Source organism: Sprattus sprattus (genome assembly GCF_963457725.1).
Source record: "Sprattus sprattus genome assembly, chromosome: 7".
In the NCBI taxonomy this organism is placed as follows: Eukaryota; Metazoa; Chordata; class Actinopteri; order Clupeiformes; family Clupeidae; genus Sprattus; species Sprattus sprattus.
In genome coordinates, this window is record NC_137926.1 from 13,856,101 (window position 1) to 13,882,843 (window position 26,743).

The 26,743-nt window shown below is 40.5% G+C and overlaps 4 protein-coding genes across 4 annotated transcripts; all 4 read right to left on the reverse strand.

The window, feature by feature from the left end:
• Positions 1–69: 69 nt before the first annotated feature.
• Positions 70–8,439, reverse strand: LOC308368471 (mixed lineage kinase domain-like protein; the record flags this gene model as incomplete). The annotated part of the gene is made up of 11 exons (XM_080842640.1): positions 8,385–8,439; positions 4,374–4,823; positions 4,109–4,272; positions 3,483–3,526; positions 3,041–3,141; positions 2,496–2,631; positions 2,081–2,165; positions 1,682–1,821; positions 1,542–1,591; positions 457–597; positions 70–149 (listed from the first exon to the last, which is right to left on the reverse strand). The coding sequence occupies exons 2-11, from the start codon at positions 4,819–4,821 to the stop codon at positions 70–72; spliced, it is 1,389 nt and encodes a 462-aa protein (XP_080698766.1). The 5' UTR covers positions 4,822–4,823; positions 8,385–8,439.
• A 4,330-nt stretch (positions 8,440–12,769) lies between these two features.
• LOC308368635 (mixed lineage kinase domain-like protein) lies at positions 12,770–20,409 on the reverse strand (the record flags this gene model as incomplete). The annotated part of the gene is given in 12 exon segments (XM_080842852.1): positions 12,770–12,819; positions 13,033–13,173; positions 15,421–15,470; positions 15,561–15,700; positions 15,944–16,028; positions 16,352–16,487; positions 16,895–16,995; positions 17,361–17,538; positions 18,025–18,120; positions 18,238–18,687; positions 20,294–20,306; positions 20,308–20,409. Coding segments are annotated over 12 exon segments (1,542 nt in total).
• Positions 20,410–21,788: 1,379 nt separating this feature from the next.
• Positions 21,789–23,805, reverse strand: LOC308368472 (transmembrane emp24 domain-containing protein 6-like; the record flags this gene model as incomplete). The annotated part of the gene is made up of 4 exons (XM_080842641.1): positions 21,789–22,010; positions 22,257–22,417; positions 22,613–22,739; positions 23,608–23,805. The coding sequence occupies 4 exons, from the start codon at positions 23,803–23,805 to the stop codon at positions 21,789–21,791; spliced, it is 708 nt and encodes a 235-aa protein (XP_080698767.1).
• A 647-nt stretch (positions 23,806–24,452) lies between these two features.
• LOC308368473 (transmembrane emp24 domain-containing protein 6-like) lies at positions 24,453–26,333 on the reverse strand (the record flags this gene model as incomplete). The annotated part of the gene is made up of 4 exons (XM_080842642.1): positions 24,453–24,686; positions 25,088–25,263; positions 25,554–25,680; positions 26,127–26,333. 4 exons carry the CDS (start codon positions 26,331–26,333, stop codon positions 24,453–24,455), a joined length of 744 nt encoding a protein of 247 aa, XP_080698768.1.
• Positions 26,334–26,743: the final 410 nt, after the last annotated feature.

The following is a 26,743-nucleotide window of genomic DNA, read 5'->3' on the forward strand; positions in this document are numbered from 1 at the left end:
GTACGCCTAGCCTACACTTCCCTTGTACCTTTTCAACTGTGCCAATTGAGTCGGATACCAATAATGTATCTAATGTGAATGAGGTGAAGATTTCCAGGGTTTATTCTTATCAAACTGTTCCACAACCTTGCGTAACTTGTCCACAAGCACTGTGAAAGAATGACATGGATAATATCCACATAAGGAAAATTACTTTTTAAGATGCAACAAATAAAATATTTAAAAGGAATCATTCATAATTCCTTTACTGCCATGCCTTAATTCATGACCTAATTTAATTTAAGCCTTCATTTAAATGGTGTTTGGTGACTATATGGTTTTGCAGTAAAAAGCAGTAATACAATAAAAGGTACGTTAAGCCACTTCTTTGTGCAGCAGCTAAGGAGAAAAGCAGAGGACAATGTTCATTCACTTAAAAAATTATAATTTTGCACGATTTGGAGAGTAAAATAATACCTCCAGCTGTTGGTCTCTGAAAGGCATCAAAGGAACGACAAGCATTGATTAGCTCTCCTAACTGCCGGGGGCAATCTTTGGGTAAGGGCTCCATGGCTTTCTCCTCACAAACCTTTTGATAAACTTCACTATGGGAGCAGCCTGTGTGTGGAAGGTGAACTCATTATAATGAGAGTGAGTACTTGGACCACAGCAGTAAAAGTATGAATGTATTTTAAAACGTCATTTGTGTTTAAACAACACTTTGTATTAGCTTTTTATAGTTAAAACAGTTCACGAACAGCTCTGTAATGCAACTTATGCTGAACAAACATCTCTGTGCTCATAGGAATCATGATGTGATGTTCGTTGTTAGGTTGCTGCTGTGTCTCTGGACTCTTTTTAAGGTGACTTTGGAAGAACTTACTTTGCATAACAATTAACGATGATAATACAACACAGAAAAACAACAAAACACAAAATCATGATTATCACATAAAAAAATATAAACAGTTATTCAGAAGGAGAAGAACACTGTGACCAACAGGCCAATTTCGACCTATCGGCCTTCTTAATGTGGCAGAAAAGATCTTCTTCATTGTGGTAGTTTGTGGTGCTTGCAGTTTTGTCTTTTGCAACGCATAAGGTGGCCTTTGACTGTGTATGAAGTTTCTTGAAATTTGACAGAATCATGAATACGGCAGTTACATGGCTTGGGGTGCTACATTGTCTAAGTAGGGTTAGGGGATCGTTCACCGTATAGAGTAGGATGATTCCTTAACACAACCATTTCTCTAAATAACCCTTCATTGGGAGAAAGAGTACATCTGAAATTTGAATATGATCAGTCAAAGAAAATACAAAATTGGCATCTGAGAGAGGAAGGGAAAGTTGCATGAAATGCAGATATCTGTCTTTGTTGTTATATGGTTATGATGTTTGTATAGGACCCTGCTGTGTTATAATACATAGGCTAGGTTGTTGGGTATGAGAACTTGTATGTGACAGTTAGAGGTTTTGCCACAATGGGAAGTAATAGCAATAGCATTAGGTATTTTACATCTTTTCCTGTCTATATGTAAAGTAAAAGTTATTCACATACATACCTTTAAAAGGAGAGAGGCGAGTTGCAATTTCCCACAGCACAATGCCAAAACTGTTACATTAAAAACACAAACAAGGATAAGTAAAATCCCTTTGCAAAGCTTTACTACACCTTCATGTGAGAGAGTGCTTGAGTGTGTACCTGTACATCTCACAGGCTTTATCGTAGGCGTGACTGATGCTCTGCAACTGCTGAGGGGAGCTATAGCACGAAATGCTGTGCTTCACACTTTCTCTTTTCATCAGCGTCATTTCAGTTTTAGCGAGCTCAAAACCCCCAAGCTACACCAACCCACAAACATAAAAAGAAAGAAGCAAGGGGCAGGAGTGTTAAAGGGCATATGACTCTCAAAGTAATGCATTCAATTTCATCATTGTAATGTACTTACTACCTATAGTGAACCTCGCATTATCATCAATGAACTACAAGCTTATCTAAAATGTCTGTACAATTTGGAATAGCACTCATGGCCTGGCGAGTATGGCCTGGCTGCACCATATAACTATTTCTAAGCAAAGGGATAAAACAATTCTCCCCTACCTTAACTCTGTAACCTACTGCAACAAGAAACTTGCTACTGTTGATACAACCGTGAACTTTAAACTTTTCCTCTGACTGGTGCAACCTGCAGTGGGAAAGCAGCACAATCTAAATAACTGATGAAGATTAACACATGGTTGTTATTCACATTGAAACAGACAGAATACATTAAAATATCTTTTGAATCTATTAAACTATCACTATCAGAGGTAGTACATTTCATTAAGTGATGACTGAGTCAAAGGGCGATATAATGTTTGCCTTAGTTCACAGGAGCTCAGCACTTGTGTGTTTCTGTACAATAGATGAATGAGATATATTTGGAATAGAACTACAGATATGGGTGGAACAGATCATCTAAGGCTGTGCATGGCTACAGTTGACTCAGGTGATGGTCACATACAGGTGTGATTACCTGTAAAGCCCTTGTGCTGCATCAAGACACATCCTGGATTTTCTGTCCCAGGGAAGTTTGTAGTTACCATCCAGAACTTGTTTCAATGAGCCTTTTTCACAGTACTCCATGACAATCAGGAAATTGGGATTGGGACCTTTGCAATCAAAGGGTGGATAGAAAGAATACAATTGATTTTACAGATACCAGACATTTATAATTAACATGTATAAATATTCATGAATGATACTACACGGTATCAAAATAATTTCTTAAGATGTCATGCCATGATGACAAGAAGTTATGACAGAGTTATGTCAGGCATATTGGAATGAGGTAATGACAGTTTGCATCTTAGCCTATTCCTTCTGAGGATGCATGATGTCAAATATCACTGAAGAAAGACAAATGCTAAATACTACTGTATGAGTTGGAGACTTAGGAGCGTAAGAAGAACTCCAAACATATAAAAGCCATTCCATCACATGCATGCACACATACATCAAAATGATACACTGACAGAGATGACAAAGTCAGTAGAAAGAGAACTGATGTCACTGACACACCATTTTCATCCTGGACACAAATTCCGAACATTCGAAGGATGTTTGGGGACTCAAAGCGCTTCATGGTCTCCACCTCTTTATTGAAGGTACTTCTCACCTGGCTGCAGTGGAGTTGGCAACCACAAGTAAGTGATCTAGTGACTTTCAAAACATACTAAGAACATTTGTGCAACACATTTCAAGAATACAGTATCAGCATTAGCATTAGTACAGCATTGTGAAAATAAATGTTTAGAAACAAAGATTACGTACAATTATTCATTTAATATCCATGATGACTTACAGCACAAGTAAGGTATGTTTCATTTAAGGATATGTTCTCTTTGAGACTCATGACACAGTGTTGTTAGAACCTTTGCAGTTGAAGTACAGAAACACTGCCCACCCTACTTCTTCACAAACAAATGAGACTCCCTGACACAGACCCAGTAAATCAGCTTACCTGGCGCTCATTGGGTATGTGTATCTCTTGATGGCCACGGTAAACTAATGTCAAAAGCGGCAGAAAATATTTAAATGAAATGACAATAAGATTTAACTACCCAAAAGGCATGCAAAAACCCTGCAAAAACAGCCGAGTTGGCACTGATAAAGGCTGAATAACATGCTTAAGCTTTAAAATATGTGGACCCAGTATGTGACCTTCATATCTGTTTCAGAATATTTTATGTTTGTGGATACATTTGATTTCAGAATTCTTTACAATCACTTCACATATTTTTAAGAAGTATCATGAAAAAGGCATGCTTGGGTTCAGTCATGCAACACTGCATAAATTAAATAATAACGCAAAACTCTGTTGGTCTCTCCAGCTGGTATTCAAATGAATACAGGACATACATTTTATTGGACCTGCTCTTGGTATAAAATCATTAGCTAATGTGATTTGTAGAAGATATGCAAATCAATGTGATTTCATAAAAAAAACACTGCAATTTTAACTATCGATGATTGCTAAAACCCAGAAGTAAAAAATATGGTGAGTGTTTTGTTGAGTACAATAAACATTTTTTGTTAAGCACTTGACGAGGTGGCACTGCCATTTAACATCACAGGGAACACCCTGACAGGGTGAGGGAAGTGATGTTGATGATATTCACTGCACTTTGCGTAAGTCTCCAACTTACAGGATTCCAGCATTGTTTTAATGGTCTTCACGTCTCTCTTTGTCTCGTCCACGACTTCATGCACTGCATCAACGCTTTCTTTGGTTTTCTCTGCCAACTGCAGCACTACAAGAACACATTGAGAACCATGAGACAGGCTAAAGAGGGAAAAAAACAAGCTTAACCGAAGTCAATTCTCAAACCTGAGAATCTAAATTAAGTTTTACATTTCTGTAATTCCAGTCGGTCACTTTCTGTGTCTTCCATGTCCTCTCTGCTACGCCTGACCTCCTCGAACACTCTATCCAACTTATCCCTCTGGTCGGCGGCGAAGGCAAGCGAAAGGAGCTGCGCGGCATCGTTCAGCCGCTCGCTCAGGATAGCAAACTCATCACCAAAGTCATAGGGCTGAACAATGCGTTCCAGGCAACTGGTGGAGACATACTTCTTCACCGCTTCTTGCGCTGACTCCAGCGTGATTTTGAGTTCACATAGACCTCTCTCTACAAACTGCGGCTGGTCACCTAGACCATGCACCTTCACCGCCTCCACTGTTTTTGTCAGTGCTGAGACGCGATGTGCCAAACGCATGGCTCGCTTCTTGTTGGCCTTCACCTCTTCACAGAGGGAGTAGAGATTTTCGGCAATGCCCATTATCTTGTCCAACAGGTCCATAACTGCAATAAGAAAACGATTCATTATATTTCCTAAATAGCATAAAAATTGTTTGCCTATAGTGTCTATCGGGAGCCTATGTGAGACATTTTAGTCTAGTGAATATCAGAGTCTAAAGCATTTAATTGTTAAGGTCGGTCCTATAATTGCAATAGGAAAAATGCAAGAATCAGTTTCAACCCTGTATGCACTTCCAGAACTTACTTGAAGGCAGGGATGGTTAACTGGGCCCAGGCCCAGGGGCCAATGAGCTCAGCAGGCCTCAAGTCAGAGCCTCTGTGTGAAGTCGCTGTTATGTTTCTCTTTGTGGTTGAAAGCAGTGTATTTTGTTAATTCGCTGTTGGCTTCAATTGAGTGTACCTGCGCTGTGTTAGAAAATGTGTATGTGTCCTGTAAATCCTGTTGAGGTACAGGTGAATTTAGTGATTGTGCTGTTGAAAAACATTTAATAACATTTAAGTGATGTTTTGAGAGCGCACATTTTTTTTGTGGGCACTCGCAACGGTGGGGGGCCTGTTACATGTTTAGGCCCAGGGGCCCATGGTTTCATAATCCATCCATGCTTATAGGTAGCCTTACTTTTAAAATAGCGATCCACAACTACTGAGGAAAGCAACATGAGGGAGCATCTTCAGAACTATGGATATGTACTGTGTATGTGCATTGACATAAGCCTCCCTCAGGCATGTGTCCTACCAGATCACACCCAACCTACCTGAGTAATTCATGAATACTACACCAAGAAAAAGCAGAGCAGGTGACAAAATAATACATTACCATCACAACAGGGTTGGTGACAGGTTACAAGGCCTAACTTGGTTTGCCTAGCTCAATTTTTATGTCTGGACAGAACCAGGGGAGGCAGAGCCCCTGTCATAATGAAAATTAAAAACAAATGACGATAAAATAAATTAAATATTAATATATCTCAACTGATCTGTGCTATGAGTGTAATTTCTGCATGATTCTAATCATTTTGGGCATTTTTATAATCAAAATCGCTGTATTTGCGCATGTCCTGTTCAAACGGACAGGAGACAGCAAGACGGTGAGGCAGCGACGAGCTGTGCCTCATATCTGTTTGCACAATCCCTCACAAACTGGGTTTTGTGCATGTGTTGAACCAATTTAGTCTTGCTTGTCACTATCAGATCATAGTCCGCTACCCGATCCTAGTCGCGCACATCGCGCATGCGTCACTTTGCGACACTGTCGACAGCAAAGCCAAAGGAGATTGCCATTTTCAATCAAATACATATGTTCTATATATGTCTATGCTTTCAATCATGGAAGACATCGAAGAAAGACAGTTTTACCAAAACATGACCGTTTACTTAAAAACGAGAGAGATGGTGTCACTCTGGACTAAAAATATGAGGTGGAGGATCACACTGTCTATCCCCAGTTACATTTTGAGGGGTACGTACGTTGTACAGCACAACAGCAGCAGTAAAGATCCCAAGATCCGGTGTAAAGTTATCTTATAGTTTGGGGATCGTCTATGATACATGTGGGGGAGCTACATTTGTTGAAGCAGCGCTCTCTTCCATTGGTGTCAGCAGTGAGCAACTGGTGCACAATGTAGCTGAGCGGCTCAGAGATATTGTCGAGTCCATCAAACTCGTCCCATGGCCTCTGAGAGTCGAGCAACTACAGGAGAAGGACGAGTTCTCACCACTCATTGTTCAAATGCTATCTTCTTTGCAGGGGAAGAAGGGGGTAGTAGATCTGTCCCCAAGCACACTCTCCCTTGCCTCTCTTATCACACAGTAGACATGTAAAGTGACCTTCCACAAATGCCATCTGTCACCCTTCATGGGATTAGTCACAACAAGGAGCTTGTCGACTCCTACTACAAGCTGGGTATGGGGATCAGTTACCAAAATGTGCTTCTCCTGCATGATGTTTGGACCAAACAGGATCAGTATTATTGACAATGATGACTTTCGAAATGACACCTTGACAGGAGGGGGTACTTTACACCGCTGTAACTGGATGTTTCTGCAGCGCAAAAAAACATGTAAACATGTGGAGTCCTAGGCTTATAGCGAGGATGAGCATAGACAGATTAACAACGCCAAGACTGTCAAAGGCACTGACTAAGAAGGCATCTGAGATGCAAACAGTTTCACCTTATAAAACCACCAAACGTGGTGAGCCTACTGTCCGTCCTAAGCCAACTACTTTCCCATCTAGTACTGATCTTCAGCACAAGTGGAGCATTATTCATGCAGACATGAATGGTGACCGACCTGACCCAACCAACCAGACCATCCCTTCCTAAAATGGAGTTCACACTGGCTTGAATAAGGTATTCTGATATTCTTTGTTTTTGTCCTCCATAATAAGTAATGTATAAATGCCATACATCACCCATCTCCTCGAGACTTGGGGGCTGATTTGTGAAAAATGTTGCTCTCCCGAATGGTGGCCATATTGGATTTGGGGTCAAAATTATGTCTTAACGCCAAAATGATGTCAGAATCACAATCTTTATGGTCAATTTACCACAAAAAGTATCTATACATTAGACAAGTTGCCGGTGGACATTTTGGATTCGGCCCTCTAGCAAAATATGCCGACATTTTTGCGAGGGACATGGGGGTTACATTTTTTATAGAAGTTAAATCAGTAGTCAAATCATACCAGCCAGAGGATGTCACGGAATAAGGTTTATGACCCAACTATAAGGAAGTTATTTTCACTTCTCTTTTCCCAAACAATGTGGACCAGACAAGCATGAAGACATTTCTCTTACAATACATACTTGTCAGAATGTGATAGTTTTGATTTGCCACAAACCTTTCTTTTGCCTAAAAGTCTTTCCACTGAGCAGTCTGTGGTTGAAGAATGTGTGGTTTTAGAATGCACTGTGACCTGCTTTCAAAGAGCATCCTCTAGTCTAAGCGCTGAACAAGTGATGGCAAGTTAGAAAGCCGTTTCAGAAAGTACTAAAAGGACTTCAAGCTATTCTTAAATTCTTAATGATTCCATAAACTTTACTTATTGCTTTGATGTGAGCAACAGTACTCAATTCATTTAGGATGTATCCTTTAGGATGTAACCTTCCTGAAATCAAATGAAGCCTCAGTGTGTGAGAAAAGAATCCAAAGAACTAAAACACAACAAAGAGTTGAAGAGACTGAAACCAACAGGCTCAGAATAAATTAATTTAGGAAGTTTAATTTACCGTAATAATGTGTGTCCGCAGCTTCAGCCAAAAGTGTAGCCTGGTTTTATGTAAATACGAAAACCAAACGACACCTTTGTGGTTCCTATGTTGACTCCTCCCATGCCTACATAGTACACTCCAAAGTCCAGGTATACTTGCATATTTCCATATTTATTTGCAAAGTTCCCAAGACACATTTGGTAGAAACCAGTACAGAATGGTGAAAATCTGAATACAATGCTAAAAATAGATCATATTGTGACACTGTCATTAGAGAGAGAGAAAGAAAGAGAGAGAGAGAAAAAAAACCTTAATTATTACTAAAAATGAATCCTGGACAATAATGTTAATAGACACATAAATATGACATTGCAAGGTATGACTGGAATACCTGTCTCCTGAGTCTGGAAGTTGATATGGCCAGAGGGTTCATCTAAGGAGGCCACCAGCAGTCTGTCTGAACCTACAACCAAACCAGACCACACCACATCAGAGTCACAACAGGAATAGGAAAACAATGCAGGGAAACTTCGGAAAGCCAGAGAAATGGCTTGGAGCTGATGTTACAATGGACATCAAGATATGAAAATCAGAGAACCGGGAGAAACTTTGAACTGGTGAAACATTTATTGGGGCGTCATGCACATATGAATCCATTTTGTTTTATGTCACACTGTAATTATTTGCTACCCACTCTTATATCTGTATCGTCTTGACATCTGAATCAGTTTTATTCTTAATTTCGTGTAGATAATAATTGTTGGCAAACTAGTATATTTACAGCCGCGGAAAAAATTAAGAGACCACTTCAAAATTATCAGTTTCTCTGGTTTTACTATTTATTGGTATGTGTTAAAGTAAAATGTACATTTTAGTTTTATTCTATAACCTACTGGCAACATTCCTACCAAATTTCAAATACAAATATTGTCATTTAGATAATTTATTTGCAGAAAAATGACAATTGGTCAAAATAGCAAAAAAGATGCAGTGTCTTCAGATCTCGAATAATGCAAAGAAAACAAGCTCATATTCATTTTTAAACTACACAATACTAATGCTTACACTTAGGAAGAGTTCAGAAATCAATATTTGGTGGAAAAACCTTGATTTAAAATCACAACTTTCATGTGTCTTGGCATGCTCTCCACCAGTCTTTCACATTGCCGTTGGGTAACTTTATGCTACTCCTGGCGCAAGAATTCAAGCAGCTCGGCTTCTTTTCATGGCTTGTGACCATCCATCTTCCTCTTGATCACATTTCAGAGGTTTTTGATGGGATTCAGGTCTCGAAATTGGGCTGGCCATGACAGGGTCCTGATCTGGTGGTACTCCATCCACACCTTTACTGGCCTGGCTGTGTGGCATGAAGCATTGCCCTGCTGGAAAAAACATTTCTCAGAGTTGGGGAACATTGTCAGAGCTAAAGGAAGCAAGTTTTTCTTCCGGGACAACGTTGTACTTTGCCTGGCTGAGGTTTGTAAAAGACCATAAGGATTGAAAAAAGCGGACTGGAGGGTCTTCTAGTTCGTCTTCTCTGATGAGTCCAATTTTCAGCTTTGCCCAACACATGGTCGTCTGATGGTTAGACGGAGACCTGGAGAGGCCTACAAGCCAGAGAGTCTTGCACCTACTGTGAAATCGGACTCATCAGAGAAGACGAACTTAGAAGAACCTCCAGTCCGCTTTTTCAATCCTTATGGTCTTTTACAAACCTCAGCCAGGCAAAGTACAACGTTGTCCCGGAAGAAAAACTTGCTTCCTTTTGCTCTGACAATGTTCCCCAACTCTGAGAAGTGTTTTTTCCAGCAGGGCAATGCTCCATGCCACACAGCCAGGCCAGTAAAGGTGTGGATGGAGTACCACCAGATCAGGACCCTGTCATGGCCAGCCCAATTTCGAGACCTGAATCCCATAAAAAACCTCTGAAATGTGATCAAGAGGAAGATGGATGGTCACAAGCCATGAAAAGAAGCCAAGCTGCTTGAATTCTTGTGCCAGGAGTAGCATAAAGTCACCCAAAGGCAATGTGAAAGACTGGTGGAGAGCATGCCAAGACACATGAAAGTTGTGATTTTAAATCAAGGTTATTCCACCAAATATTGATTTCTGAACTCTTCCTAAGTGTAAGCATTAGTATTGTGTAGTTTAAAAATGAATATGAGCTTGTTTTCTTTGCATTATTCGAGATCTGAAGACACTGCATCAATTTTGCTATTTTGACCAATTGTCATTTTTCTGCAAATAAATGATCTAAATGACAATATTTTTATTTGAAATTTGGTAGGAATGTTGCCAGTAGGTTATAGAATAAAACTAAAATGTACATTTTACTTTAACACATACCAATAAAAAGTAAAACCAGAGAAACTGATAATTTTGAAGTGGTCTCTTAATTTTTTCCGCGGCTGTATATACATCAGCATCAGCACCACTTACTCTGAGTTAACTTATCCAGGTTTGTCACTTAACCACATACGACGAATTCCTCCCAGGTCATCAGCCTTACCTCAATGGTGGAAATGGTGTTGTTGAAGTCTTTCCTGTCCTCCTCTTTCTTCTTGTCCTCTTCCTCCTTCTGTTTCTTCATGTCTTCATAACCCTCATAGTACACGCAGAAGTTCAAGAACACCTGCATGTGGCCAAAGCGGTTGTGGAAGTTGCTAAGGCACATCTGTTAAAATCCTAAAAGGAGTCATTCAAAAAGACAGTAATTATTATTGATATTATTATTTTTAATAATATCAGATTATATTAAGACATTCTATAGAAAGGGATGCATCACTGACACCAATAAAACTGTACATTTAAAATATATTTATAATAGGAAAAGAAAAATAGAGCAAGGTGCTAACAACACGTCATGGGTTCGATACTCAGAGCTAATAAGCTGATGACATGTACTGCTGACTCATACAATGTACGTCTGCGCTCTGCAGAATGGATCAATTTTAAAATGAATTTACCGGTCTCTTTGCCCTCAAATTTTATCTCGCCTGCGGCGTCATCAGCCTCGCTGACCAGGTAGCCCTTTGGGGAGTTGACTGTCATTGCCAGGTCGTTGGCGTTAGCCACACCTGTCACCCACTTGACCTAAACACAAAAAACAGATGATGCTGGTGAACCCAGGAATAGGCTTGAGCTGATGGGTATTATCAGCTTTCATAATGGATTAAATTTAATGTTTCTAAGATATGTCATTATCAGACACAAGTCTAATATGTGTGTGACAAACCATGCGTGATGATGTTACTTATGGTGGAAACACAGCACAGATTAAAAGTCATGTTCCTTCTACAAAAGTCAATGTGCAAGACATTTTTCCACTTCCACACACACTAGCACAGGGACGGATCCACCAGTCTGCATTAGCATTAGTGCAGTTTAACTCACCTTTCCTCACAAATCCTCGACAGATTGTGAAAAAAACGTGTCCAGTTAATGGTGGGATGTTTTAGGGATGGGCAGGAGGTGAGTACAGGAGCCTGAATGACAACTTTGTGCAGTGGTGTAGGCCAAACCATCTGCAGCTGAACACCACTAAGACCAAGGAGATGGTGGTGATCTTCAGGAGGTCTCTGCCTCCTCTGCTACCAGTCTCCAGTGAGGGGGTCAGTGTGGAGGTGGTCAACTCCTACAAGTACCTTGAAGTTCACCTGGACAATAAACTGGACTGGTCAGCCAACACTAATGCACTGTACAAAAAGGGTCAGAGCCGGCTCTACTTCCTGAGGAGGTTAAGGTCCTTCAATGTCTGCAACGAACTCCTGCGCATGTTTTACTAGTCTGTTGTTGCCAGCATCCTCTTTGATGCTGTGGTGTGCTGCAGAGGCAGCATTAAGTAGAGGGATGTGGGGCGACTGGACAGGCCGGGGAGGATGGCGGGAGCGGTTGTTGGCACTGAACTGGACTGTCTAACAACAGTGTCGGAGAGAAGGAGCCTGAGCTGGTTGCTGACTATCTTGGACAATAACCACCCACCCACTACACAGTACTCTCGATAAACAGAGGAGCACATTCAGTGGCAGACTCCTGTCACTGTCATGCTCATCAGACAGGCTGAGGTCCTTTGTTCCCAGGGCCATCCAGCTATTTAACTCGGCGCGGAAGGGGAGAAAGGAGATGGACTTCTCTACATAAGTCTACCCCATCATCCACTCCATAGTATTATCCTAAGCCGCTGTCTACCCCTTTACCCCGTACTAGCTATACTAGCCCCTTGCCGAGATATTCTATTACTAGTTACTAGTACTCTTAATCTCTGCACTATCCACACATGCACACAACTTGAGTACCGCCACCTACTGTGTGTTGTGGTAAACATTGTATGATCTCCTTCAAATTCTGCATTGTGCCATGACTTGTCTTTTTCCTTGCCAGAAATTAGTTGGATTCGTTTTATAAATATATTCACAACACAGTTCACAACCATTTATTGTTTCAAAATGTATTACCCAAGTACACAAAATGAAGACATAGCCTATTCTACATTAGTGTAAAATTTATATTTCAAAATATTTGTTCTGAAAATGTCCTTTAACAACTTTTTTTGAAGAAATCTATACAGATACTATAGGCCACAACACTGCATGTTCCACAGAACGACACCAAATACAGAGATAGACAAATCTCCAGATTGAATCTCTGGTAACCGACAGGCTACCACTCTTAGTTAGCAAGGTGTCCTTTGTACCTTTTCAACTGTGCCAATAGCCTATTGATTCGGATACCAATAATGTATCTACAGGAATGTGAATGAGGTGAAGACGTCCAGGGTTAGTCCTCATCAAACTGTTCCACAACCTTCCGTAACTTGTCCACAAGCACTGTGAAAGAATGACATAGATAGTATTCACATGAGGAAAATGACTTTTTAAGATGCAGTAAAATATTTAAAAACAAGCATTCATAATTCCTTAACTGTCATGCCTTAATTCATGACTGATTAATGTACGCCTTCCTTGTGCAACAGGAGAAGAAGAAAAGCAGAAAACAATGTTACATTTTGCACGATTTGGAGTGATATTGTGAAATAATACCTCCAGCTGATGGTCTCTGGAAGGCATCAAAGGAACGACAAGCATTGATTAGCTCTCCTAACTGCCGGGGGCAATCTTTGGGTAAGGGCTCCATGGCTTTCTCCTCACAAACCTTTTGATAAACTTCACTATGGGAGCAGCCTGTGTGTGGAAGGTGAACTCATTAAAATGAGAGTGAGGACTTGGACCACAGCAGTAAAAGTATGAATGTTATTTGTGTTTAAACAAAACTTTGTATTTGCTTTTAATAGTTAGAACAGTTCACCGAACAGCTCTGTAATGCAATTTATGCTGAACAAACAACTCTGTGCTCATATGAAACATGATGTTATGTTTGTTGTTAGGGAGCTTCTGCGTCTCTGGACTCTTTTTAAGGTGACTTGAGAAGATCTTATTAACAACAACAATTAACAATGATAAAACATCACAGAAAAACAACAAAACACAAAATCGCGATAATCCCAATAAAAATATCAACATATTCATTTTCATTCAGAAGGAGAAGAACACTGTGACCAATAGGCCAATTTCGACCTATCGGTCTTCTTAATGTGGCAGAAAATCTTCTTTATTGTGGTAGTTTGTAGCGCTTGCATTTTGGAGTTACCAATAACCAGCTTGGTAGAGGAGTTCAAATGTGCTGAGACAAGCCTGGCAGTTGCCCTTGTCACAGCCTAAGGACTCAGCTGTCAAGAACACTGCTCCAATGGTGCTCCAAAGTGGAGTTCACAAGAAGCGGGTTTAACATGCACAAGGCACATTACAGCATAGAGGTACAGAGTGGAAGAGCAGGGTTTTGGTTAGGTTAAAGTTGGAAAGCATGGGGTAAGGCAACATTGTCGGAGAGGAAAAGATGGATGCCACCAAACTCCACAGAACCTTAGTTAGCGGGTGGGTGAAGGCAGAAGCTGCAAGTTATGTTCATGTGTTGGCTAAATAAAAGATACTCTGTATGGTTGTAAAACTAGCTTGACCAAGGGCCACTACATTGGGATATAATCTGGTTTTAAAATCACTGCCATGTTTTTATGAATAAACAAATTGAGATTAACACTTGGCTGGTTAATGACAGGGACAGTAGAATTATTTTTGTGCAAGAGGGGCAGAAAAAGTGAACATCGAGCACGTACAAACAGTATTGACAAAAAAGCACGGGATTTGAGATTGCAGGCTAATCCCAAAAGGCAACTTCCAAGTTCTACAGTGTATCGGTGTGACTGTTGTGAGACCAGATATGGTGTTGTATTCTGAGTGTGAACACATTGTTTACTTTATTGAGTCAACAGTTCCCCTTGACGAGCGATTTAGGAAGCCTTTGAAAGGAAGAGGCTAAAGTATGTGTGGATCGTAAAGTATCGTTTTGGTATGTAGTATTGAAATGACCGTTGTAGATCAGCCTGCTGTGTTATAAATACTTAGGCTATGTCCAAAAGGTCCATGACTGCAATCAGAAAACGATTCGTTATATTTCCTAAAAAGCATGAAAATCATTAAGCCTATAACGTCTACCAGTAACCAATGTCAGACATTTCAGTCTAGTGAAAAGTAAGGTCTAAAACATTTTAATAGTTTAGGTCGGGCCTGAAATTGCACAAGAAAAAAATGCAAGAACCAGTTTCAATCCTGTATGCCCTTCCAGAGATTACTTGCTTGTAGGTATCCTAACTTTTAAAATAGGGAACCACACCTTCTGAGGACAGCATCTTGATAGAGCCTATTCAGAACTATTGACACGTTCTGTGTATGTGCATTGACATAAGCCTCCCTCAGGCATGTGTCCTACCAGAACACACCCAGACCACCTGACACAACACATTACCATCTCAACACTGTTATGACACCATAAAATGGGAATATTCTTTGCTCATGTCATGTCATGAACACCTTAAGTACGCTTGGCCAATCAGACCAACAACACATTACCATCTCAACAGGGAGGGACAGAACACTGTTATGACAGCATAAAATGGGAATATTCTTTGCTCATGTCATGAACACCTTAAGAACGCTTGGCCAATCAGACCAACTTGATCTTTCACCGTATGGAGTAGGACGATTCCTTTACACCACCATTACTCTAAATAACCCTTCATTGGAGAAGGAGTACGTCTGAAATTTGAATATGATCAGTCAAAGAAAATACAAAATTGGCATCTGAGAGAGGAAGGGAAAGTTGCATGAAATGCAGATATCTGTCTTTGTTGTTATATGGTTATGATGGTTGTAGAGGACCCTGCTGTGTTATAATACATAGGCTAGGTTGTTGGGTATGAGAACTTGTATGTGACAGTTAGAGGTTTGGCCACAGTGGGAAGTAAAAGCAATAGCATTAGGTATCTAACATATTTTCCTGTCTATAGCTAAAGAAAACATTATTGACATACATACCTTTAAAAGGAGAGAGGCGAGTTGCAATTTCCCACAGGACAATGCCAAAACTGTAACATTAAAAACACAAACAAGAATAAGTTAAAACCCTTTGCAAAGCTTTACTACATCTTCACGTGAGAGAGTGCTTGAATGTGTACCTGTACATCTCACAGGCTTTATCGTAGGCGTGATTGATGCTCTGCAACTGCTGAGGGGAGCTATAGCACAAAATGCTGTGCTTCCCACTTGCACTTTTCCTCAGCGACGTCTCTGTTTTAGCGAGCTCAAAACCCCCAAGCTACACCAACCCACAAACATAAATATAAAGAAGGAAGGGGTAGGGGTGTTTAAGGCCATAGGACTCTCAAAGTAATGCATTCAATTGAACCATTCTAATGTACTTACTACCTATATTTAACCTCGCATTATCATCAATGAACTACAAGCTTATCAGAAACATTTTCTGTACAATTTGGAATAGCACTCATGGCCTGGCGAGTATGGCCTGGCTGCACCAAGGGATAAAACTAGCCTCCCCTACCTTAACTCTGTATCCTACTGCAACAAGAAACTTGTCACTGTTGATACACCCATGAACTTTGAACTTTTCCTCTGACTGGTGCAACCTGCAGTGTGAAAGCAGCACAATCTAAATAACTGACGAAGATTAACACATGGTGGTTATACACGTTAAAACAGACAGAATACATTAAAATATCTTTTGAATCTATTAAACTATCACTATCAGAGGTAGTACATTTCATTTAGTGATGACTGAGTCAAAGGGCGATATAATGTTTGCCTTAGTTCACAGGAGCTCAGCACTTGTGTGTTTCTGTACAATAGATGAATGAGATCTATTTGGAATAGAACTACAGATATGGGTGGAACAGATAATCTAAGGCTGTGCATGGCTACAGTTTACTCAGGTGATTACAGGTGTGATTACCTGTAAAGCCCTTGTGCTGCATCAAGACACATCCTGGATTTTCTGTCCCAGGGAAGTTTGTAGTTACCATCCAGAACTTGTTTCAATGAGCCTTTTTCACAGTACTCCATGACAATCAGGAAATTGGGATTGGGACCTTTATAATCAAAGGGTGGACAGAAAGAATAAAATCAATGCTACCACAGTTACAGATACCAGATATTTAAAATTAACATGTAGACATATTCATGAATGATACTACACGGTATCAAAAGAATTTCTTAAGATGTCATGCCATGATGACAAGAAGTTATGTCAGGCATATTGGAATGAGGCAATGACAGTTTGCATCTAAGCCTGTTCCTTCTGAGGATGCATGATGTCAAATATCACTGAATAAAGACAAATGCCAAATACTACTGTATGAGTTGGAGACTTAGGAGAGTAAGAAGAACTCCAAACATATAAAAGCCATTCCATCACCTGCATGCACACGTACATCAAAATGATACACTGACAGAGATGACAAAGTCAGTAGAAAGAGAACTGATGTCGCTGACACACCATTTTCATCCTGGACACAAATTCCGAACATTCGAAGGATGTTTGGGGACTCAAAGCGCTTCATGGTCTCCACCTCTTTATTGAAGGTACTTCTCACCTGGCTGCAGTGGAGTTGGCAACCACAAGTAAGTGATCTAGTGACTTTCAAAACATACTAAGAACATTTGTGCAACACATTTCGAGAATACAGTACAAAGCCCCTCACAGCATTAGCATTCAGTATAGCATTGTGGAAATAAATGTTTAGACAACAAAGATTGCATCCATTAATTAATTATTAATTTAATATCCATGGTGACTTACAGCACAAGTAAGGTATGTGTTATTTAATGATATGAACTCTTTGAGGCTCACGACATAGTTTGTTAGCACCTTGCCCTTGCAGTTGAAGTACACATACACTGCCCACCCTACTTCTTCATAAACAGCTGAGACTCCCTGACACAGACGCAGTAAATCAGCTTACCTGGCGCTAGTGCTCATAGGGTATGTGTATCTCTTGAGGGCCACGGTAAACTTGCTGAACTCCCCTTTGAAGACCTCTGAGGTGGGGGTCCTCATGAAGGGCTTCTTGGGCACGTTGAAGACCAGCTCCTCCATGCGTATCTCTCTGATGTCCTGCAGGTGGATGCTGGGTGTCCTCACTGGGTGCAGAAACACATAAGACATCACTGTGACATTCATAAAAAAAATTGTAGAGACATTTGATTTCAGAAATCTTTACAATCACTTCAGATATTTTTAAGAAGTATAATGAAAAAAGCATGCTTCGGTTCAGTCATGCACCATGAATACATTACATTTAAACGCAGAACTCACTGTTGGCTTCTCCAGCTGGTATGCAAATTAATACAGAACATACATTTTATTGGCCTGCGCTTGGTATAAAATCATTAGCTAATGTGATTTGTAGAAGAACACTGCAATTTTTACTATCGGTGATTGCAAAAACCCAGAAATAAAAAAATATGGCAAGTGTTTTGTTAGGTACAATTAAAAAAAAATGTGTTAAGCACTTGACAAGTGACAAGGAAGCCTTGATATTAAACATCACTTCCCTCACCCTGACAGGGTGAGGGAAGTGATGTTGATGATACATTCACTGCACTTTGCGTAAGTCTCCAACTTACAGGATTCCAGCATGGTTTTAATGGTCTTCACGTCTCTTTTTGTCTCGTCCACGACTTCATGCACTGCATCAACGCTTTCTTTGGTTTCCTGCAGCACTACAAGAACACATTGAGAACCATGAGACATGCAGGCTAAAGCAGAAAAAACCTTAAAGCAGAAAAAAGCTTAACCGAAGTCATTTCTCAAACCTGAGAATCTAAATTAAGTTTTACATTTCTGTAGTTCCAGTCGGTCACTTTCTGTGTCTTCCATGTCCTCTCTGCTACGCCTGACCTCCTCGAACACTCTATCCAACTTATCCCTCTGGTCAGCGGCGAAGGCGAGCGAAAGTAGCTGCGCGGCATCGTTCAGCCGCTCGCTCAGGATAGCAAACTCATCGCCAAAGTCGTAGGCCCGGACAATGCGTTTCAAGCAACTGGTGGAGGCATACTTCTTCACCACGTCTTGCGCTGACTCCAGCGTGAGTTTGAGTTCTCGTAGACCTCTTTCTACAAGCTGCGGCTGGTCACCTAGGCCATGCACCTTCACCGCCTCCACTGTTTCTGTCAGCGCAGACACGCGATGTGCCAAACGCATAGCTCGCTTCTTGTTGGCCTTCACCTCTTCACAAAGAGAGTAGAGCGTTTCGGCAATGCCTATTATCTTGTCCAACAGGTCCATAACTGCAATAAGAAAACGATTCGTTATATTTCCTAAAAAGCATGGAAAGCGTATTGACTATAGTGTCTACCAGTAGCCTATGTCATACATTTCAGTCTAGTGAATAGTAGGAACTCTAAACATTTTATGATTAAGGTCGGTCCTATATTTGCAAAAGGAAAAATGCAGGAGCCAGTTTAAATCCTGTATGCCCTCCCAGAAATGAACTTACTTGTAGGTAGCCTAACTAAGGGAGGGAACCACACAAGGGAACCACACCTACTTTGGACAGCAACTTGAGAGGGCCTTTTCAGAACTATTGACATGTACTGCATGTGCATTGACATAAGCCACCCTCAGGCATGAGTCCTACTAGATCACACCCAACCTACCTGAATTATTTATGCAAACCACACTGAGAAAAAGCAGAGCAGGTGTCACAACACATTACCGTCTAAACAGGAACATGCAGAGGTTACATAGCCTTACTTGGGTTGCCTAGCTCAATTTTTATAATAATAATAATAATAATAATAATAATACATTTTATTTTTAACGCACTTTTCATTCAAAGGAATTTATGTCTTGACACTTATGACACCGCAAAATGGGAATATTCTTGGCTCATGTCATGAACACCTCAAGTACGCTTGGCCAATCACACCAACTTGATCATTCACAGTATAGAGTAGGACGATTCCTTTACACCACCATCTGAAATTTGCATATGATCAGTCAAAGAAAATACTAAAATGGCATCTGAGAGGGGAAGGAAAAGTTGCAAGAAATGAAGAAATTTCATTTATTGCACAACATAGAAGTAGAATGAAACTTTTGTTTTAAACAGGAGTTGGTTGACACATGCATGTGGTCCTTGTTGTGGCTCCATGGCCAGTGATATAATTTATATTTTGCCAGTTACAAGTTTTTAACAGTCCTTTGATAACCTATAACATATATAAATCCGATTTTCAACTACTGTATGCTGGTTTCAAGGTGAGAGAGCACTTTCTTACTAGACAGTGAAATATTACTCGTATATGCAAAGCATTGTAGAGAGAAACATTTCATTATTTGCCTTTTAAGGAAGTTAGTCACAGAGGGTTTTCGCTTCTCTTTTCCCAAGCAATGTGGACCAGACAAGCATGAACAAGATAAACACATTTGAAACATAGACCTTTCTCTTACAATACATACTTATGTTATCAGAATGTGATTGTTTTTAATTCGCCACAAACCTGTCTTCTGCTTAAGAGTCTTTCCACTGAGCAGTCTGGTTTTAGAATGTGTGGTTTTAGAATGTGTTTAAAATGCACAGTGACCTGCTTTCAAAGAGCTTTCTCGAAATGCTGAACAAGTGCTGACAAGTTAGAAAGCCTTTTCAGAAAGTACTGAAAAGGACTCCAAGCAATTCTTAAATTCGTAATGATTCCATAAACTTTACTTATTGCTTTGATGTGAGCAACAGTACTAAAGCAAAGTTTCATTCATTTAGGATGTATCCTTCCTCAAATCAGCCATTTAGCCTCAGTGTGAGAGAAAATAATACAAAGAACAAATTACAACAAGGAGTTGAAGAGACTGAAACCAACAGGGTCAGAATAAATGAATGAAGGAAGTTTGTTTTACCGTGATAATGTGTTTTCCGCAGCTTCAGCCAAAGGTGTAGTCTGTAATACTGTTAATACGAAACCAAACCACACCTTTGTGGTTCCTATGTTGACTCCTCCCAGACACCAGCTCATCTTACAGCTCCTTCTCGCAGTGCAGTGGACACTCTAATTAGGGCCCGAGCTGCTGAAAGCAGAGAGGCCCTATTGGAACTGTTCAGTTTATTATTTTTATTCTTGACGAAACTTCCTCGAAAACACACCAAATTTGGCAGGGAATTCTAAGATCTTTTGCGTTGAAAGAATTTTCGGGCGGGGCAAAATGGCTCTGTATTGCCCCCTAGAAATTGCAAATACCCCTCTGCATTGGGGTTATTTTGGCATAGCTCGACGAAATTCGGTACACACCTTTATCATGCCCAGACGTACCAAAAAGTGTATTGACGCCATGGTGGCAGGTCAACAGGAAGTCGGCAATTTTGAGTGGATTGTGCGTTTTGACTGCATTTTTGCCCCTTTACACACCTCGCATCTGATCGAACTCCTCCTACAGATTTAATGGAAACGCCTTCAAACTTGGTCAGGATACTCTTCAGCCATGGGGGATCAAAATGTATGTACGGATTTTTGAAAATCTCAAAGGTGTGGGCGTGGCAGACCCTCAAACTTTTACTACTCAGCACAACTATTGTTCTATTGTTCAACTATTGTTCCCCTTTTTTCTCCATAGACTTGCATGGCAGAACTCTTTGGCATTATGACATCATTTTTATGAGCTATAGATTGAAAGACAACAGCGTTGAATTGTGTAACTGTAGCCACTGTATTCGTTTTAATATTTTGTTTTGGTTTTCGATTGGAGTGTTTTTGTATTTGTATATAGCATCACCATAGTAACTGTTGTTAGCCGCAGACACACGGTTTTAATATTTAGGGCCCGAACTGCTGAAAGCAGAGAGGCCCTGTTGGGATTGCTCAGTTTATTATTTTGTGGCATTATGACATCATAATAGGGTCATTAAACTGGCTTGCATCTGTGCTTCACTGACACCTGCGCCAAGGTTCCAAGGCTCCTCTTCTCTCCCTCTCCATTCAACTGTATAACTAGGAAGGCTGTGCGGTGCGCATCGGCCTTCGACCAGCGCCTTCCCCGACGTGCGCGCGTGTGCTCGGGCCCGCTCAACGCTGCTTGCAGCTTTAATTCTTATTAAATCTCTCACAGATTGTCCAGTTGTCAGTTGAAGGTCGTTTTGTTTTTTTATTTGAACATGTTCCCCATCATCCTCACCTTTGATTAATACTTCAAAATAAACAATGACATCATACATTATTTGAGATGTATGAAGAGTGTTTTACTGCAACAGGCCATATCCAAGTAGCTCATTACAACTGATAAACTGACAGATAGAATATACATCACACACTTTACTTTTTTAACATGTACAATTCATATTTGAATGAAAGTAGTTATTTCTGAAATCCCCAAATCAGTAATGATAGTTTAAATGGACTCCTCAGCAGCGTGGCTTATTGGTCTGTGTGCGGAAGAACTGTTTGATGATGAAGAGCTGCAGGTATCCGGCCGTGAGGATGACTACGCTCTGTGCTGCTGACCACCAGCTGATGTAGTTGGAGTTGGACACGAGCAGGTAGTGATCTGTGGTTCTCTTCATGCGACCGTAGTTGTAGAAGCGCCACATGTTGACTACATATGTATTCAGCTTGCTTGCACTCGTCTGGAGGTTAAGTAGACATAATTAGTATATCATTTACTTCGGCAAGGTAATCATCAAGATGTTGACGCCCCTGCAGTTGTAAACAATACGTGACGTGTCAAAGTACGCTACTGTATTCTTTTTTTAATTAATGGAATACTTTAGTATTGCTTATTCATTGGCATTCATTTAATTGATTTTCGCATACAGTTGATCAAATTTTAAATACATTTTCTTTTTCCAACTATTTCTCTCATAGCCAGTTACCTGAATGCTGGAGATGGTGCTATTCAACTGTTCTTCATATTTCTCCCGCTCATCCTCTCTCTCAAGATTCCCCATGCCTTCATAGTACACTCCAAAGTCCAGGTACACTTGCATATTTCCATATTTGTTAACGAAGTTCCCAAGACAAATTTGGTAGAAACCTGTACATAATGGTGAAAATTTTAATACAATGACCTCAGTATATGTAGTTTTCTATAGAAATGCTAAAAATAGATCATATTGTGACACTGGCATAAGAGAGAGAGAAAAACCCTGAATTATTTCTAAAAATTAATCCTGCACAATAATGTTAATAGACACATAAGTACGACCTTGCAGCAGTATGACTTGAATACCTGTCTCCTGAGTCTGGAAGTTGATCTGGCCAGAGGATTCATCTAAGGTGGCCACCAGCAGGCCGTCTGGGGAGAGGACGGTCACATGTAAGCGTCTGTCTGCAGACATGCCACTCACCCACTGCACCTACAACCAGACCACACCACACCACATCAGAGTCACAGCAGGATTAGCAAAACAATGCAGTAAGTCATCTGAAAGCCAGAGAAATGGCCTGGAGCTGGTGTTACAATGGACATCAAGGTATGAGAAGCAGAGAACCGGGAGAAACGTGGAACTGGTGAAACATTTATTGGGTCGTCATGCAAATATGAATCCATTTTGTTTTATGTCACACTGTTATTATTTGCTTCCCACTCTGCCCTTATACAGTATCTGTGTCATTTTAATATCTGAATCAGTTTTATTCTTCATTCTGTGTAGATAATTACTGGTGGCAAACTAGTATATATATATATATTATACCACAGGTGCTCTGGCATGGTTTTTACATATTTATACACTCACACACTCAACAATAAACTGATAGAGTACTGCATGTCACTCAAGCACAGGGTGGACCTAGTCTCCTTGTACCTTGCTGTGAGTGTACATGTACTACTGTATATATCCTCCTTGTAGTCTCTATCTAGACTAAAACTACATTTTTGTTGGTTCAACATTTTTATTGTTATCAAAACTTAGCTGTATTAAGTGGAATGAAAAGATAAGCTGATAAAGCCAAGGAGAACAACCTCTCTGTAGGTCACACTCACAGCATGTCAGATTTGTTTGGCACCATACGATACAAGTCTGCCATACGCCACCAACATAATATATTCAGTGTCTTACAGACATTATGGACAACACCATGTCTCAAAACATAGATTAACCAGTGTCTTAGTAATGCAAGTATAGGACTAGAGGTTATTAAAAATGCATTTTTCTACCTTTTGAATTTCACTTGAACTGTTGAAAAAAGTCTGAGAAAAGAGCTACTCTCCACTGGACTCACCATGTATGTTAGGTAGAAGCGCCCGCTCTGGTGGGAAAAATGCCAGAAGCACTGGTACCCAGAGCCGGGCAAGAGGATGGCAAAGTCGTACTGGTCCGACCCACGGAATAGACCTGCGGGAGGTTCGGTCTTCTGGGCCCTGGTTCCTGGCCTTACCAGTAGCAGGAGCAGAATCCAGCACCACAGGTGCTCTGGCATGGTTTTTACTAATATATACACTCACACACTCACAATAATAAACTGATAGGGTACTGCATGTCACTCTCACACAGGGTGGTCCTAGTTTCTTTGTACCTTGCTGTGAGTGTAGTCCTCTGGACCTGAGCACTGGAAATAATTAACCAGCCTCGCTAGGGGATGACCTTCCTCTCTGAAGTTCCTACCACAGACATTCTGCCACAGCACATTTAAAACCAGAAAAATAACTAAATAAAGAAATGTTCTCTCTCCATCTTGATAGGTATATATTAGAAGAAAAAAAAAACCTGTGGAAATCTTTTGGACTCTTTGGATTCTGAAAAAAATATTTATATTTAAATATTTTACTTACACTTACACTTAAACAGCTGAATTTACTGACCTCTCAGACACAATTACAATAATGAATTCAATTTTATTTATAAAGCGCCAAAAACAATTTGACAGAGCCATTACAGAGCCTGAACCCCCTAGAGCAAGCACTAAGACAGCTATAATCAGTACAAACCTTTTTTGAACAACTATTTGAGTAATGTTTTAAAATCTGCATTACAAAACATGAAAGGCAGGTTTGGCAGGTTTGCCTTCTCCTCTTCAGTGGCCTACTGCTTGACCAAACACAAACATTCTCTCATATTCTCTCTGCCTCAGCAGCGAGGTTTTTCTGTCTCTGTTGTGGTTTTGGTTCTGAAGAGCCTCTTTAGGAAAAACAGCTGCAAGTATCCAGACAGGAGGATGATCACACTCTGTGCTGCGGACCAGTAACCCACGTAGGTGGAGTTGGACAAGAGTAGGTAGTAGTCTGTAGTCCGACGCATGCGGTTGAAGTTGTAGTGACGCCACATGTGGAACACGTAACTCTGCAGCCTGACTGAACTGTCCTGAGGGGAGACATGAATGAGGGTTCTAAGAATCTTACAGTAGAAACATTTTGGTGTTCTATTGTTCTAGAGAGTGTTCTCGAAGAAGTTGTTCAAAAGACTTGAAGCTCAGCATAATTTTGTATATTGACATGTTGCTTTGTGGATTTTTTCTGTCTGTAAACCTTGTGTCTGGAAATTTAGGTTTAGAAATATATGATGTTTTGGGGGTGGGATGAGGCTATCCCATCAGCATCAGGCTGTTAATCGGATAGTTACATTACCATGAGCTATAGGGAAAGGGGGAATATTGCAAAGATATAAAGATAATATATGTAAATATCAATGAATGATACACATTTCATAAACATGTTTGTATACAATCTTTGAAATTAGGGTTGATTCCTGGTCATCAGCCTAACCTCAATGGTGGAAATGGTGTTGTTTAAGTCTTTCCTGTCCTCCTCTTTCTTCTTGTCATCTTCCTCCTTCTGTTTCTTCATGTCTTCCGAACCCTCATAGTACACGCCGAAGTTCAAGAACACCTGCATGTGGCCAAAGCGGTTGTGGAAGTTGCTAAGGCACATCTGATAAAATCCTAAAAGGAGTCATTAAAAAAGAAAGTAATTTGTATTATTATTATTATTATTTATAATATCAGATTAAGACATTCTGTAGAGATGATGCATCACAAACACAAATAAAACAATATACAATTTCAAACATATTTTGAATAGGAAAAGACATTTCCGTGGAGAAAAAATAGAGCAAGGTGCTATTTACACGTCATGGGTTCGATACTCAGAGCTAATAAGCATTTGACATGTACTGCTGAATCATAATGTACACCTGCGCTCTGCAGAAAGGATCAATCTAATAGTAATTTACCGGTCTCTTTGGCCTCAAATTTTATCTCGCCTGTGGCGTCATCAGCCTCGCTGACCAGGTAGCCCTTTGGGGAGTTGACTGTCACTGCCAGGTGTCTGTCGTTGGCCACCCCCGTCACCCACTGGACCTAAACACAAAAACCGGATGGTGCTGGTGAACCCAGGACTAGGCTTGATCATCAGCTTTCATGTTGGATGAACTTCAATGTTTCTCAGATGTAAGTCATTATCAGACCCCAGTGTAATATGTGTGTGACAAACCATGCGTGATGATGGAACATATGGTGGAAACACAGAACAGATTGAAAGTCATGTTCCTTTTACAGAAATCAAAGTGCAAGAAATGTTTCCACTACCATTTAAACATTGCACCATTTTATAGTTTATACTGATTTTTTTCAAAACATTTCCCAAAATGAACTCTTCCCTTTAGGTATTCTTTTTGTACCATCACTTTGGAATGCAATTGGAGCACACGGAATATTTGGCAGTGCCAGTGTATTGCTCTGAAAACAGAAAGAAATCACAAAAGAACCACAATCTCCATAATCAAAGCCATGCCTGTGCTCCTCACCATGTAGTTGAAGTAGAACTGCTCTCCCTGGTGCGCCATGTGCCAGAAGCACTCCAGACCAGAGGCGCCCAGCACGATGGCAAAGTCGTACTGGTCAGTTCCCCAGAAGAGGTCTTGGTCCGAAAGGCCCGGCATGGGGTCCACTGGTCCCCCAGACCCAGGTCCCAGCACCAGCAACAGAACCAGCAGGAATGCTGCCCCTGGCATCGCTAAGTAGGCTTTTAAAAAGTACCCTTAATAGTTACAAAACCCTTGTGATCACAAGGTATAGTTGCAGTATGGTTAATGGTTACAAAAGTACTCCTCAGTGTAATACAGTGGAAGCTAGGTCTGACTCCAATGAGTTAGTCGTTAGCGTGTGCCCCACTGGCTGACGTATGGCTAACTCTCTTTAGTGAGGGTTAATCAACACTGGTCTTTAGAGTGTGGGAAGAACCAATACACTACACAGGTGGTAGTCTCACGCACACACACACACACACACACACACCAACCACATCACACCAACTGGTAGATGTGAATATGGAACATTGTGCTGTGTGCAGTTTTAATGTAACCATTTTCATTTATCTTGAAAAGTCCACAAAACCCTTAATTCTCAGCAAATGGGATATTTT